Source organism: Bombina bombina, chromosome 8 (assembly GCF_027579735.1).
Source record: "Bombina bombina isolate aBomBom1 chromosome 8, aBomBom1.pri, whole genome shotgun sequence".
In the NCBI taxonomy this organism is placed as follows: Eukaryota; Metazoa; Chordata; class Amphibia; order Anura; family Bombinatoridae; genus Bombina; species Bombina bombina.
The window spans coordinates 325,907,021-325,923,654 of NC_069506.1; the positions used below are offsets into that span (position 1 = coordinate 325,907,021).

General features: G+C 42.0%; 1 protein-coding gene across 6 annotated transcripts in view; it reads left to right on the forward strand.

Moving 5' to 3' along the window:
- Positions 1-16,104, forward strand: part of ARHGAP32 (Rho GTPase activating protein 32) — a 749,023-nt gene extending 732,919 nt beyond the window's left edge. For all 6 annotated transcript variants that reach the window (XM_053691545.1, XM_053691546.1, XM_053691547.1 and 3 more), the window contains 2 exons: positions 6,904-7,328; positions 13,235-16,104. In XM_053691545.1, coding sequence (XP_053547520.1) covers positions 6,904-7,328; positions 13,235-15,496 — 2,687 coding nt within the window. In that variant the 3' untranslated portion in view covers positions 15,497-16,104. The remainder of the gene's footprint in view (positions 1-6,903; positions 7,329-13,234) is intronic.
- The last annotated feature ends 530 nt before the right edge of the window (positions 16,105-16,634 follow it).

The window sequence follows — 16,634 nt, forward strand, 5'->3', positions numbered from 1 at the left end:
ACAGGGTATTGTGGTATTTCCTTATTTGGACGATATCTTGGTACTTGCTCAGTCTTTACATTTAGCAGAATCTCATACGAATCGACTTGTGTTGTTTCTTCAAGATCATGGTTGGAGGATCAATTTACCAAAAAGTTCTTTGATTCCTCAGACAAAGGTAACCTTTCTGGGTTTCCAGATGGATTCAGTGTCCATGACTCTGTCTTTAACAGACAAGAGACGTTTAAAATTGATTACAGCTTGTCGAAACCTTCAGTCACAATCATTCCCTTCGGTAGCCTTATGCATGGAAATTCTAGGTCTTATGACTGCTGCATCGGACGCGATCCCCTTTGCTCGTTTTCACATGCGACCTCTTCAGCTCTGTATGCTGAAGCAATGGTGCAAGGATTACACAAAGATATCTCAATTAATATCTTTAAAACCGATTGTTCGACACTCTCTAACATGGTGGACAGATCACCATCGTTTAATTCAGGGGGCTTCTTTTGTGCTTCCGACCTGGACTGTAATTTCAACAGATGCAAGTCTCACAGGTTGGGGAGCTGTGTGGGGATCTCTGACGGCACAAGGAGTTTGGGAATCTCAGGAGGTGAGATTACCGATCAATATTTTGGAACTCCGTGCAATTTTCAGAGCTCTTCAGTTTTGGCCTCTTCTGAAGAGAGAATCGTTCATTTGTTTTCAGACAGACAATGTCACAACTGTGGCATACATCAATCATCAAGGAGGGACTCACAGTCCTCTGGCTATGAAAGAAGTATCTCGAATTTTGGTTTGGGCGGAATCCAGCTCCTGTCTAATCTCTGCGGTTCATATTCCAGGTGTAGACAATTGGGAAGCGGATTATCTCAGTCGCCAAACGTTGCATCCGGGCGAATGGTCTCTTCACCCAGAGGTATTTCTTCAGATTGTTCAAATGTGGGAACTTCCAGAAATAGATCTGATGGCGTCCCATCTAAACAAGAAACTTCCCAGGTATCTGTCCAGATCCCGGGATCCTCAGGCGGAGGCAGTGGATGCATTATCACTTCCCTGGAAGTATCATCCTGCCTATATCTTTCCGCCTCTAGTTCTTCTTCCAAGAGTAATCTCCAAGATTCTGAAGGAATGCTCGTTTGTTCTGCTGGTAGCTCCGGCATGGCCTCACAGGTTTTGGTATGCGGATCTTGTCCGGATGGCCTCTTGCCAACCGTGGACTCTTCCGTTAAGACCAGACCTTCTGTCACAAGGTCCTTTTTTCCATCAGGATCTGAAATCCTTAAATTTAAAGGTATGGAGATTGAACGCTTGATTCTTTGTCAAAGAGGTTTCTCTGACTCTGTGATTAATACTATGTTACAGGCTCGTAAATCTGTATCTCGAGAGATATATTATAGAGTCTGGAAGACTTATATTTCTTGGTGTCTTTCTCATCATTTTTCCTGGCATTCTTTTAGAATACCGAGAATTTTACAGTTCCTTCAGGATGGTTTAGATAAGGGTTTGTCCGCAAGTTCTTTGAAAGGACAAATCTCTGCTCTTTCTGTTATTTTTCACAGAAAGATTGCTATTCTTCCTGATATTCATTGTTTTGTACAAGCTTTGGTTCGTATAAAACCTGTCATTAAGTCAATTTCTCCTCCTTGGAGTTTGAATTTGGTTCTGGGAGCTCTTCAAGCTCCTCCGTTTGAACCTATGCATTCATTGGACATTAAATTACTTTCTTGGAAAGTTTTGTTCCTTTTGGCCATCTCTTCTGCCAGAAGAGTTTCTGAATTATCTGCTCTTTCTTGTGAGTCTCCTTTTCTGATTTTTCATCAGGATAAGGCGGTGTTGCGAACTTCTTTTGAATTTTTACCTAAAGTTGTGAATTCCAACAACATTAGTAGAGAAATTGTGGTTCCTTCATTATGTCCTAATCCTAAGAATTCTAAGGAGAAATCATTGCATTCTTTGGATGTAGTTAGAGCTTTGAAATATTATGTTGAAGCTACGAAATCTTTTCGTAAGACTTCTAGTCTATTTGTTATCTTTTCCGGTTCTAGAAAAGGCCAGAAAGCTTCTGCCATTTCTTTGGCATCTTGGTTGAAATCTTTAATTCATCTTGCCTATGTTGAGTCGGGTAAAACTCCGCCTCAGAGAATTACAGCTCATTCTACTAGGTCAGTTTCTACTTCCTGGGCGTTTAGGAATGAAGCTTCGGTTGACCAGATCTGCAAAGCAGCGACTTGGTCCTCTTTGCATACTTTTACTAAATTCTACCATTTTGATGTATTTTCTTCTTCTGAAGCAGTTTTTGGTAGAAAAGTACTTCAGGCAGCGGTTTCAGTTTGAATCTTCTGCTTATGTTTTTCGTTAAACTTTATTTTGGGTGTGGATTATTTTCAGCAGGAATTGGCTGTCTTTATTTTATCCCTCCCTCTCTAGTGACTCTTGTGTGGAAAGATCCACTTCTTGGGTAGTCATTATCCCATACGTCACTAGCTCATGGACTCTTGCTAATTACATGAAAGAAAACATAATTTATGTAAGAACTTACCTGATAAATTCATTTCTTTCATATTAGCAAGAGTCCATGAGGCCCGCCCTTTTTTTTGTGGTGGTTATGATTTTGTATAAAGCACAATTATTCCAATTCCTTATTTTATATGCTTTCGCACTTTTTTATCACCCCACTTCTTGGCTATTCGTTAAACTGAATTGTGGGTGTGGTGAGGGGTGTATTTATAGGCATTTTGAGGTTTGGGAAACTTTGCCCCTCCTGGTAGGAATGTATATCCCATACGTCACTAGCTCATGGACTCTTGCTAATATGAAAGAAATGAATTTATCAGGTAAGTTCTTACATAAATTATGTTTTTAATTAGAAATTTCCACACAAAAAAAGTTACTGTTTCTTTAAATTTTAAAACAAAACTGTTTTATTTTTCTGCAAGAAAATAATAAACTGTCACAAAAACACTCCGGAGGTGCTTACCTGCCTAACTGACAACGGAGTGAATATTCTGATAGATAATCCGGACTCAACTTCTATGTGCTGTAAATTGCAGTCTGGTAACCGTAACCACTGCTAACAACTGCAACAAAGCTATCTCCGCTCCAGAAGTGTAGGAGGAAAAGGCGCACAACAGAAAATTGCCGCTTCAGCTAACCCCGCCCATCGTGGGCGTTACAAAATTAACCTCCCGGTCGGCTAAATGTATTCTTAAGCCGCCGGTAGTAAGCTAAAAAAATAAAACACCACCTATTGAGCCTAAGTCTCCTCGTCCCAGTGCCTGCCATTACTGCCAATAATAGCATAATCCACTAATCAATAGGAGAATGTCTCTTGTCCCATAAACTAATTTTAAAGTGCCATATTTTCCTGCATATGTTCCCAGAAAAATAAAGTCAGCACTTACCTTCAGAAACCTGCCGGCAGCAAGGCAGCTCACTAGGTTTGAGAGGCATGTTCCCTCACATGCACCTGTGGAAGAAAAACAAAGGCTGAGTAATCTTACTCAGACTTTCAAAGTTAGGGTAGCATTAAATGCATGGGAGGCGCGGTGAGGATTGTACCCCACAAGTTCCCATTGTTTAAAAGCCACCACTGCTCTCTGAAGAGACTGATATGGACTACGGCTACACCCCAGGACAAAGCAAGACGAGCTTGCACTGCTGAAAAATAACAAAATCTTGCTTAAAGAATCTTCTTTCAAACACCTAAACTTTACAACTTCCTTGCTCTTAACATTGGCAAAGAGAATGACTGGGGTTGGAGGGGAAGGGAGGTGATATTTAACAGTTTTGCTGTGGTGCTCTTTTCCGCCTCTTGCTGGGCAGGAGTGATATTCGCAATAGTAATTAGATGATCCGTGCCCCAAGGCAGAACACTGTGCGATCTGCGTTCTTATCACAGAAACTGAAGGCTCTCTGCAGAAAGAACGGCACTTTTAATTTCTTCCTGCAAGTGTCACTGTTCCATTCTATCTCAAAGGAAATATTTGCTACGTTCCTCTGTTTTTAATTTCCTTCCATTTCCTGAACTCCAGAGCGGTACAGGGTAACAGCACATTGCAGAAAAGGTAAGTCAGGGCTTAACAAATGTATTCTAGGAGTGTAGGAGCCAACCAAAATACTTACATATTTTTTTGTTCTTTAATAAGTGTGTGTGTGTGTTTATGGTGTGTGTGTGTGTATATGTTGTGTGTGTTGTGTTGTGTATGTTGTGTGTGTGTGTATATATGGTGTGTATATATGGTGTGTGTATATGGTGTGTGTGTATATGGTGTGTGTGTGTGTATGTTGTGTGTGTGTGTATGTTTGTGTGTGTATGTTGTTTGTGTGTGTGTATGTTTTGTGTGTGTGTATGTTGTGTGTGTGTATGTTGTGTGTGTGTGTGTATGTTGTGTGTGTGTATGTTGTGTGTGTGTGTGTATGTTGTGTGTGTATGTTGTGTGTGTATGTTGTGTGTGTATGTTGTGTGTGTATGGTGTGTGTGTGTATGGTGTGTGTGTGTATGGTGTGTGTATGGTGTGTGTATGGTATGTGTGTGTATGTTGTGTGTGTGTGTATTGTGTGTATGGTGTGTGTATGGTGTGTGTATGGTATGTGTGTGTATGTTGTGTGTGTGTGTGTGTATTGTGTGTATGGTGTGTGTGTGTGTGTGTGTGTGTATATGGTGTGTGTGTGTGTATATGGTGTGTGTGTGTTTATATGGTGTGTGTGTGTGTATATATGGTGTGTGTGTGTGTGTATATGGTGTGTGTGTGTGTGTGTATATATGGTGTGTGTTTATATGGTATGTGTGTGTGTATATATGGTGTGTGTGTGTGTGTATGGTATATGTGGGTGTGTGTATAGTGTGTGTATGTTGTGTGTGTATATGCAAAACGATCTAAAAAGATAGAGGAGAGGAGCGCAGACTCAAATGCAGGGTATAACAAAATTTAATAGTGTAAACAAAGACAAGTGGCAACTCACAAAGTATATAACATAAAATGGCATATAGTGTATCAATAACACTTAGCAACTTATCCCCTCTTCAAGTGTGTCCAGAAAGGAGTTCCAGGAAAAGGCAGGACAGGTGTATATCCTCATTCGCTCCAGGGAGGAAGCAAACAGGCAACCGGCATAAGTTCCCAAAGAGTGCCAGAAACCAGGCTGGCAACGGTAGCAAAGTTCGTTTCAATGGTATAAATAATGGCGATATAGTACCTTATCTGGCAAATAAGTGAATGAGTTGTGTGTGTATATGGTGTATACACAGGCTATACATGAACCTGTCCTCATGCACACCGAGTAAGGGCAATACACACAGCAACACCAGCTTCTTAAAGACCCTGCAGAAAAAATTTCACTAAAAAAAATCTCTGGGGATCCGTGGACTCACCGTGTCATTAGAAAGAAATGTACTTTGTACTCTTGGTATCCTTTGTTGATGAGCATATGTAGGTAGGATCAGAATTGTGCACTATATGACAGCAGTTTTGCAACAATGCTTTTGATAATGTTATGCATTGTGAAAGCACTGCTGCTATCTTGTGCTTGAAAGTGAGGATACCAAGAGAACAAAGTAACTTTGATAATGGAATTCAATTAGAAAGCGTATTAAAATTGTCTCAATCAGGGGAGAAAAAAATGAGTTACATGTCCTTTTCCTTGGTAGGTAGCTGGTAAGTGCACAGCAATAGGCAGCATAACATACATACATTTAGAGTTTAGTGTTTAAAGAATAAAAATATTGTAATATCAACTTGTGTCACAGAATAAAAAATCAGTCAGTTCTCTCCTCCACATGTATAATTGTAACCAATATAATTTTGCTATTAATGATTTTAATCACGGATATTACTGTTTATTTGACTAATTGTAGATAGAAGGGTCAAATACAGTCTTTTAGAAAAACAACTGATCATGTGATTATCCAGTTTATATTTGCACCATACAAGCTTGACTAATGCTTAGCATCGAGATAATTTGACAGCAGTATTACTATATTTTTCAACAAAGGATACAGAGGGAACAATTTAAATTTGATAATGAAAGTGAAATTAAGGGCAAAATGTACCATGCCTGCAAGTAGTGAACCTGTCCGCCTAAAATAGCCACTTGCAATATTGCATTACATGGCGAAATTTTACATTGCAGAAGAGGTTACTTGTGCAATGCCGCCCCCTTCTCCACACAAACAATTGCATTAGATCAGGGAATGTCAATCATCCCGAACAAGAGAGTGTTGGAGTAATTGATCTCGCTACCTGTGAGGTGGCGGATAGGAAAAAGAATCTGTTTCTGCTTCTTAAATATGTAACAGCAGACTCGCTTCTGCAAGCCTGCTCCACATAGCCAAAAAAAGCTTCATGAATCTAGCCCTAAATGTCTTAAGATTACAGGCTGAATCATGCAAGGCTAATTGTGACTTTCTTATCCCTTTACGTTTAATTGATGATTACAATCAAACCTTTCCATTCCATGAGAGCATACAGAGGTAGGCACAGGAGTGTGGACGTCATGAGTACTGTATGGCAGCTGTATTTGTAACATTGTTCAAGTCATATGTATGTTTCTGAGCCTATAGAAGATACATTTCTACAATGCATGCCAAGAAAGAGAGGCACATTTCACCTGAATCATGAGTAACAAGTTTAAATTTGACTTCCCTGCCCCTTTAATATTGAATCTGTTGGCTGCCATATTTTGATTTTGCTTTGGCTATGTATATTTCCATAAATCCGGATTCTCTTATATGCAATTTGAGTTTATTTACTAATTAACACTAAAAACCAGAAACATGGTTCTACATGGTGCTTATAATTAATTGGAATTGAGTTATCCCTACTCCTCCCTCAAACTGTTTTTTTGGCAGTTGCCCTGATAAAACACAGTTTTAAATTTACTTGCTGTATGTTTTCACTGACAACCTTATTTGTTTCTACCTAGGAGCTTCAACATTGGAGTCTATGCGGGATGCAGTTGCCGTCAGCAGTGTGTCTTTTATTCCACCTCCGCCACCACCAAAAAATGCTGCTCGTATGTTGGCATTAGCACTTGCCGAGTCTGCTCAGCAGGCATGTACTCAGTCACAAAAAAGACCACCCTGTCACTTCGATGATCTTCCATCACCTCCCCCTTCTGACGATCAGCAAGTCCTAGAGGTATCATCACATAAAATGGCACCCCTGCCAGCACCACCAGAGACCAGCACCTCCGTAACATCCCTGAAAATATCACCAGCAACTACCCCCAGCACATCATCTTCATTCTCCGTCACTACTATACAACAGAGTCCTGTGAGTGGCCAGACTCCTACAACCGGACAGTCTCCTTCCTCTATAACTCCTCCAGGATACAGTCCTTCAACCCAGGTGTATATCAAAACCTCTAAAAAAATAAATAAATGGTTGTGATGTTTTTAGGCATGTGCAACCCTTTCATATTGCTCTGTGCCTGGAGAAGAGACGTACTTGCCTGAACACATCATAATACATTTGGTTTCATTTTCATTAAGTCCATAGTGTGCTGTGGAGTATATTTTGAAGCCTGACTGATAGTCATGCATCCTGGCAGTTGGTTATACATTACCTGAGTTGAGAGTGCGTTGTGTATATATTGTAGGCTCCTAGTAGGCAGGGCTCCTGTAATACTGACCCACCCTGTGTTCCCTGTCTTGTCTAGACGAATAACACATTGCAACTAACAAAAATGTTAGCTATTATCTATCTTTTACATTGTATTCATTTAGTAATTAATTTCCTTCTCACTGGTAAGATAGTTTTTTCAATGATAACAGATATGGGGGAAAATCTCAAGTGGATGGTTGTCTGGGGGAAAAGGGGAAAAATGAACACCACAGGCTCTGTAAATAGCTAAATGTTTATAAACATTCTTTTAGTGAAATTCTAGTGGAGGGTTTCTCCCTTCTGCATGTGGTTTTATAGCATTAAACAAGTTTATGGTCTCAAGATTCTTAGTCTGCTGTTGGAGGCACTAGTTACTGCAGTTTGGCCAATAAGTCTGATTATATACAGTATGTGCTGTTTTTTATATATCCGCAATTAAAGTAACCCAAATTTTCTTAAATGGAAAGAGTCCACAGCTGCATTCATAACTTTTGGGAAAATAAGAACCTGGTCACCAGGAGGAGACAAAGATAACCCAGCCAAAGGCTTAAATACTCCTCCCACTCCCCTCATCCCCCAGTCATTCTTTGCCTTTCGTCCTTGGAGGTTGGCAGAGACATGTCAGAATTTTTAAATTTTATTTTTTTGTCTCTTATGGAGGGTAGTACTCTTTGGCATGGGACAGGAGTTGTAAGTAGTCCTGTCAGTCTCTCAGTGAGGGCTTGGATAAAAGTTAGAGTCCAGAGATGCAGGGAGAGTCTTACTGCGAAACTATCCAGACTCAGATTAACAGCTCCTCAAGCAATCAGCGTTGTCGAACTTCGCTATGCTGCCTGCTTCCTTCTCTCGAGTCCATGGCAGAGGCGATGCCACTATTCGTCACATTTGAAAGGCCATGTTCCTGTTCCATGGCGTAGATTCCGGTAAGATCGTTTCATTTTACTTTATTGTCAATGTATTGTAATGTGAATGTTTTCCTGAGAGGTTATACACCTTTGCGGGTCTAACTATATGACATAAGGGTCTCAGTGAGTCTCCGTTAGTATCTTGGAATCGAGGGTTAATATCTCCTGAGGGGGGTTATTGAACAGGGGGGTTTATAATCATGTTTGTTATGTGATTTAACCTGCTTATGAGTGATGTTTATGGGCTTGTGGTTGGAACTTTGAGGCCTTTGGAAGTGACGCAGCCTTTTGGTTGAATGCGCTTTTTTGGACTATTCGGTTCACCTTGTGTTCGGGCGTGGTTCCATTCCGTTCCCCATTTCTGCATTCCTGACTGTGTGGCGAAGATATTCTAGTCCGCAGGGGTCAGGTCATAGGAGGTGGTGAGTGCCCCAGCCATTGTGGGTGTCAGGTGCCGTTTTTGTTTTCATACTTTAGTTCATATTGATATTTCCTCTATTTCAGTTACGGAGAATTCTGATACCGAAACTATTTTGATTTCAGATTCTGTGTCCGGTGACGAATCCAGATTGGCCTCGTTGACACGTCAACCAGTTTTGTTCCGTATGCCATTTCAGAGCGCCTGGTTCCTTGGGCTCGGGAAATCAAGGGACTGCTGAGCCATCCGCCTCTGGGGGTCCTGTCCTCCGAGAGGCGAGTTCCCTTCCAATTCATGCTACACATGCGGGTGACCCCGTTTCTGATTCCTCCATGCAGGGTGGCGTGTGCCCCCCCCCGAGGTGGCAGCACGTTTTTGCTTCCACATAATGTTGGCGATTGTTCGTCTGCAGAGTCCAGACGTTTCTTTGAGAATGTGTTTGTGCCCTATTGTTCCGGGCCTTCCGCCTTGGGGAGGGTTTCTACAGTTCCCCGCGGGTGTAACTGTCCCTGAGTGTTGTGCCTTTCATTACAGGATTGCGCGCCTTCAGGTATTGCTCAGACTTGTTTTTCAGTTATTGAATGACCCTATCGTTACCAGATATGGGGATTTTCAGTCTGTTAATTCGAATGGTGCACCTCATTAGACATGTGGGGATGAAGTAATCTCCTGATTGTTATTTGTTTGAGATCTTTCCCAGTTTTTGAAAGATAGGGCCCCGTTTTGCTGGTTCTGCGGGTAGGCCTGTGTCTTTTTAGGGCGTTAACCTCCGGTTTGCCTTATATTTTATTTATATCCGATGGGATGTTTTTATTTGTTTTTGTTTCCTTCGGGAACCTTCTGGGATTGATACTCTTTGTTACTTCTTCGGAAGTTGTTTTGGACATGTTAGTCCTATGTTAAAGAGGTCTGTTTTCTGTTTTTTCCCCTATGAGGGAGAATTTATGCAGCTTGCCGGTTAGGACCCTAGTTGCAGGCTGGTCCTGTCGGGTTCGTTCGGTCTTGCGGCTGTTCTGCTCGGCTGGTTCGGTAGCATCGCTGAGTGCTCAGGTTATTATTGTTTTTCATGTTCAACTAAGCATTTGAGAGGACCTGTGGGTCCGTGAGACGGGAAGGATTTTTTCAGTCCTTATAGCCTCCAGTCATAGATGACCGGGCAGGGGAGTTTTTCCGCTGCGTCACTCTGACATCTGATTTCTTCAGAACTTAGTTTTCCTCCCCATGTGGTGACGGGTTGGAGGGCTTAATACCCCTTCGCAATTGAGCGGTTTGGCCTTCATTTTTAGGCCTCTGGATTTGACCTTTTGGGCTTCATCCAACAACTTGTACAGGATAGCTGACTAGCATGTGGAAGGTTTGCAGTTTGAAACCAGTTGCAGCTCTTGACACTTTGCAAGTGTATGCGTAAGCTGTTTATAGTGTATCTAGATGCAGCTCTTACTCTTTGACATGTACTGTTTGTCTGAGTTATAAGAGACCTTTGGGTCTGCTTCCATTGTCTCCGGGTGAAGGGATCTTCTTTTAGGGATCTGTGTTTCCGGGTGATGGTTGTTCCCTGCGGGGACTTTGTTTAGCTCTGGGTTTTCCGGTGCTGGGTAGGCTTAGTGCCTTTCTCTGCTTGTGCAGGGGTGATAGGGAGACTAGTCCTAGTAGGATTTTTTGGACCTTGAGGTATCCCTTGGTTGTCCCGAGGCTCTGAGAAGTATCTTCATACGACTTCTAGCCTTGCTCCTTGGAGCATTGGACTTTAGCTAGGGGAGGTTCCTTCCTTTGGTCAGGACTTTCGAGTTCTTCTCGCTATCCGGATTCTCTGGATATTCATCCATACCCATGTGTCTGGCTTTTTGGCCAGTTGGGGTGTTTAGTTCTAGGGTAAGGTTTGCCTGAACTATTAGGTGCCCGGACCTGTTTTTCTCCCTGAGACTTCCGGTTGCTGAAGCTTCGCTTGGCCTTTTTCCTGACCCAGTCTTGGGTGGTTTTGGAATCTTGGATCTCAGGGCTGGTCGTGGTGTTCCACGGTAGTGGGAACTTGGGCTATGTCCTTGCTTCATCTACCTAACCTGGTCATGGTTGGCCAGGTTTTCAGAGTATTTTTTACTCTTTGCCACAGAGTAGCCCATGTCATTTGGTGGTTAGCCGTGTGGCTTGAGCCTCAAGGGTGGTTGGTTCCAGCTGCTGGGGTTGGGTGTCCAATTTCTGGTGCACCTTCAGGTTGCATTCCCCTGGTCATCTTGCCAGTGTTCCCGTGGATTCCCTGCTCTGCAGGAGAATGGGTTGGCCTCCTTTCCTTGTTTGGGCCCCTTTGGGTCTCTGTGAGCTGGGCTCAATCGTGGAGGTGTTCTTTTTTGTATTAGGAGACCTTTCAGTTTCCTTGGTTCTCCTTTGCCTTGTTCCCTTGGGGTTTCGGCTGATGTCTCCATTTGTAGAGATGAGCGGTGGGGGACCGTTTGTTGAGCGGCTGTGTCTCCTGGAGGACTGTTGGCTCAGTCGAGTCCGTTTGCGGTCTCTGGTTTGACTTCTGGACTAACTGCGAGTCAGTGTCATTGGGGCTTTTCCTCTTAAAATGTTCTCAGCTTCGGTCAAAGCAGTTTTTTTTTTATTGGGTAGAGGTTCAGGCCTGGTGCCCTCAGTATGGGCTGTCTATTGTACCCTCCCGTCTTGGCATTCAGTGTCCTCTATAGCTTGGGTATTGTTTTCCCAAAAGTAATGAATGCAGCTGTGGACTCTTTCAATTTAAGAAGAAAAACATAAATTATGCGTACCTGATCATTTCCTTTTCTTCTGATGGAAAGAGTCCACAGCTCCCCACCCGTAATTATCTGTGGGGCATCCTTATATTCTTCTGGCACCTTTCACCCTGATATTTCTTCTACTGTTCCTTGTTCCTCGGCAGAATGACTGGGCGATGAGGGGAGTGGGAGGAGTATTTAAGCCTTTGGCTGGGGTGTGTATGCCTCCTCCTGGTGGCCAGGTTCTTATTTTCCCAAAAGTAATGAATGCAGCTGTGGACTCTTTCATCAGAAGAAAAGGATATTATCAGGTAAGCATAATTTGTTTTTTCTTTCATGATTTACATAGAGAATACACATTTAAACACCATTCTCATTTACTTTTATTATTTAAAGGGACAGTCAACACCAGAATTTTTGTTGTTTTAAAAGATAGATAATCCCTTAATTATCCATTCCCCAGTTTTGCAACTCCAACACAGTTATAATACACGTTTATCCTCTGTATTTACCTTGTATCTAAGCATCTGCAGACTGCCCCCTTATTTCAGTTCTTTTGACAGACTTGCATTTTAGCCAATCAGTGCTCACTCCTTGGTAACTTCACATGCATGAGCTCAATGTTACCTATATGAAACACATGAACTAACGCACTCTAGTGGTCAAAATGCATTCAGCTTATAGACGGCCTTCAATGTCTAAGAAATTAGCATATGAACAAAGTAAAATTGGTGATAAAAGTAAATTAGAAAGTTGTTTAAAATTACATGCCCTATTTGAATCATGACAGGTTTTTTTGGACTCGACTGTCCCTTTAATTTGCTTCAAATGCACATGGGTGAGCCAATCACATGAAGCATATTTGTGCAGACACCAATCAGCAGCTACTGAAGCTATTTATATATGCATTCCAACAAAGGATATCAAGAGAGAAAAGCAAATTAGATAATAGAAGTAATTTGAAAATTTGCTTAAAATTGTATTCCCTTTCTAAATCATGAAAGAAAAAAAATGGGTTTAGTGTCCCGTTAAGCACTGCATTACAAAGCATCTGTTTACTAAAGAAATATTTTTAAAGTGTCCATTTCATAGCACAACACAGGTTGCTGTCAATTTGGAGAACTCTGCACATCTCTTGAAAACCTTTTTTGAATATGTATCGCCTCCAGTCCGAGACCAAATGTATAGCTCCTGTATTTATCTAAGCAATCAGTGTGTAACATGTAGCCAGGCTAGCAAACTGCAGCATACATAGGTACTCAATAAGCACTCCAGCCTCACTTAGGGCCCGATGATCAAATACTCGCTGTCTCTCAAGGTAAAATGTGCCTTTATAACAGTACTCATGAGACTTCTTAGATAATCTTGCCAGAACTAAAAGCTGTAGATCATCATGCCCTTAGAGTGTGTGTGTGTTGGGGGGGTGTAACAAGAAGTGTTTCAGTGTATACTGCAATCTGTATTAAACATTTTATTGAGAATTACATGTTGGGTTGACGGTCCCTTTAACCAGTATTAAGTATATCATTTATAGGATAAATTGAAGTGTTAATTGCTCAGTTATATAACTTTTGGTTCAATGTGTTTTCTTTGTTTCAGGTTGCTGTTGCTATCCCACCTGATGATGTGCAACCTACTGGTTCTACAGAAATGAATGCTAGCTTTACTACAGAACTGTTGACTGCTGCAGTGGCTGGCTCATCCCCATCTTCCTCAGATAAACCCAGGGATAGCCCAAGGCCTCATCTACACCAGCGGTCTGAGTCCTTCCCCTCACACCCTACCTATAATGTGGCACCACCAGTCCCACCAGTAAGAACTATGGAGAGTCGGCTGGCTACTGCTATACACTCCAATTACGATACAATTAATGCATCTAATTACCATTCCCTCTTGAGCACCATGATGCTTCCTTCATCTTTGGAGGATGCACTACCTAGACACAACTATTCAGCTCATATCAAGTCTGAAAGTATGGTGGACCAGGCTGCTAACTACAGACATCCATATCCCTCCCAAGTCAAGTCAGAGGATGCAGTGGAAATGGCAGATACATATAGACATACATACTCATCTGTTAGTAAGCCTGAGAACACAGAGCCCATAAACAACTACCGCCATCCATATCCTTCTCAAGTAGAATCTGAAACTACAAATGAACCATTAGATGCATTTCTGCATCACAATGCTTCAACTATGCCCAAATCTTACAGAGCAGAAAGTATTCCACAGCATATACCTCCACAAATATATGGTTCCAGGTGTGACACTTCCTCTTCAAGTTCCACACTCTACGGTACGTACGTACGCCAGGCCAAGCACTCTGCCCTCCAGCACATCCGTGCTCGCAATAGACCTGATTACATGGGGTGTATTAGCCCAGGAGTTCGTAGTTACTCAGAGGAACCTCCCCCCTATCCTACTATCAGACGGGTACAATCTCTGCATGTACCTATACAACCTCCACCACCTCCTATGCGTACAGTCCCCATAACTCGAACTGAGGTTCCACCTGATGATGAACCTACTTTCTGTCCTCGCCCTCTTTATCAGTACAAATCATGTTCACCTTTCTCCTCTCAGTCAGATTATCATGTCACTCAGCTGCAACCTTACTTTGAGAATGGTCGAGTACATTACCGCTACAGCCCTTACTCTGGTAGCACTACATATTACTCTTCTGATGGCACCTTCTATGATATGGACCCATATAGCACCTTGCGTTTGAGACAGCTTCATCTCTACCCAAGCCGTGATTTTGCTTCCTATACCACAAGACTGCAGCCAAAGGCAGCCTATAGGTCACAAGGCCTTCCACCATATCCCAGAGGTACGCTAAGGGAACACAATTTTATAAGTCGAGATGTCCCTCCTGCAATGCCACCTGAGCTTCCTCGACCTCTCCACATTTCTTGGGATATGGAGGACATGGACAGGTACAGATTACAGTCTCTGAGGCGGGAGAACAGAGCAAGGCAGAGAGCAAAGGGACCAGTAATGTCTCAATATGACAATGTTTCAACATCTTTAGTAGAAGATGTAGCAGGGTTGGATGTAATTCATTTGAGAAGTCGTTCTGACCCTGGAAAAACTCCTGGCCTTCTAAGTGTGGCTGAGACTAAAGATGTTCACCAGGGGCGAGCAGAAGGTGATGAACGCAAAGCACATCCACCCCCTGCTTATGGAAATGGACATCAGGATAAACCATCTCTCCCACAAAAGCAGCAGAGTAGCGGAACCAGGGGTCGAATGCAACATGATTTGTCTTCTGAGCACCGGCCTCAGCCTCATCAGGATCCTGGAAGCAGACAAACTACAGATGGAAGGAATGGACCTCCATTTTCTTCTGTGGAATATGGCTCCAAAGGACTGCCTAATCTCTCAGAACCCACATTGTATCATTCCACTACTAACAAGTATAACATACCCCAGCAGGAACCAATGAGGCTTAACCACAAGGAAATTAGGCTCTCTGAGGACCATATCAGGCCAGCAGAAAAACCCCACCGAGACTGTTACAGAGAGGAGCCCGCTGCATTTTCCTCTGCTGTGCCTCCACCCAAACCAGAAAGGAGCCATAGTCTCAGAGGTCACAACACAGAGACTTTAGAAAGAGACCCTGCCATTTTTTACCCTTACCAAACTCTTCATGGCAAACGGCACAGCTCCATAACTGCACTACCACAGTACGATAATCTGGCTGATTACCATTCTATACCCCATCATCGATCCTCCAACCAACCTCCAAATGCCTTTCCCCTCCCACATGGACGGACCTATGCCACTGCTCTTGGCCAAGGGGCCTTCCTAGCTGCTGAGTTGTCCCTGTCAAGGCCAGAGGCAAAAATCCATGCGGAATAAGGAGCGGCCAGCAGATGGAAATGTCATTTAAGGGGTTTTGAAATGGGGAGGGGGGCTAGAGGAGGAAAGAGAACTTCAATCTTATTATGCAGACCCCTGCTGGACAGTGGACTGTTTTATTTTTTCAAAAGACAAAAATAAAATAAAAATATATATATAAATAAACCAAAACCTAGATGCAACACAAATAACTCTTACACACATCTAGCAATATACATTGACACTCCTACACCGGCAACCACTCATTGTTAAAACTGTTTTTATGTTGTTATCAGTGATGTCATTATACTGTACAGTTTGTCTTTCTTGGTGCCCTTCATAAATGTGAGAAGGAACGCAGAGAGGAATAAAATACTCCTATTTAATCCATATCTTGTTTTGTTGTGTATATACTATAAATAACATGAGGAAAATGTGAAGCTGATGCTTAAAACTGTGGCTTATTATTATCAATATATAATATTGGCAATGTATAGCAGATATTGTGCACCTTGTAAACTGGGTTTAATGTTTGAACCCATTGGTGCTGTCTCTTTAAGAGAGATTAAAGGAAAACTAAGATGAAATTGTAGATCAGTGCATCTACTAATAAAGTTTGTTTAATAAAACATTCTGTAGTTTTAATTTCCTTGAAATATGTTTTATGGAATGCTGCTACCTTCCAATTACCTATGTGAGCTGCATTACTGAGACTTTGTCTATGCAAACTTTAAATGAAAATGTCTTTTTTTAAAGCCTATATCCAACACCCACTGTAGGCATTTGTTTGACCATTGTTTTCAAATGACTGCATTTCTGCACCCCAGTATTCTAGCTGTGCCCTAATCTTATTGAGCAGCATATTAGTATTACACATTATATTTTATCTGTAGTATTGTACAGCATCACAAACTCCCACAAGCATGTGACATTTTATTTTCAGGTTCAACATTCTTCCTTCCCTCATCTTTAAAGGGACACAAAACCCAATGTTTTTCTTTCATGATTCAGATAGAGCAACAATTTTAAGCTACTTTATGATTTTCTCCTATTATAACTTTTTCTCTGTTCTCTTGCTATCTTTATTTGAAAAAGCATGAGTGTAAAGGCCCATTTCTGGTTCAGCACCAGGGTAGCAATTGCTGATTGGTAGCTAAAT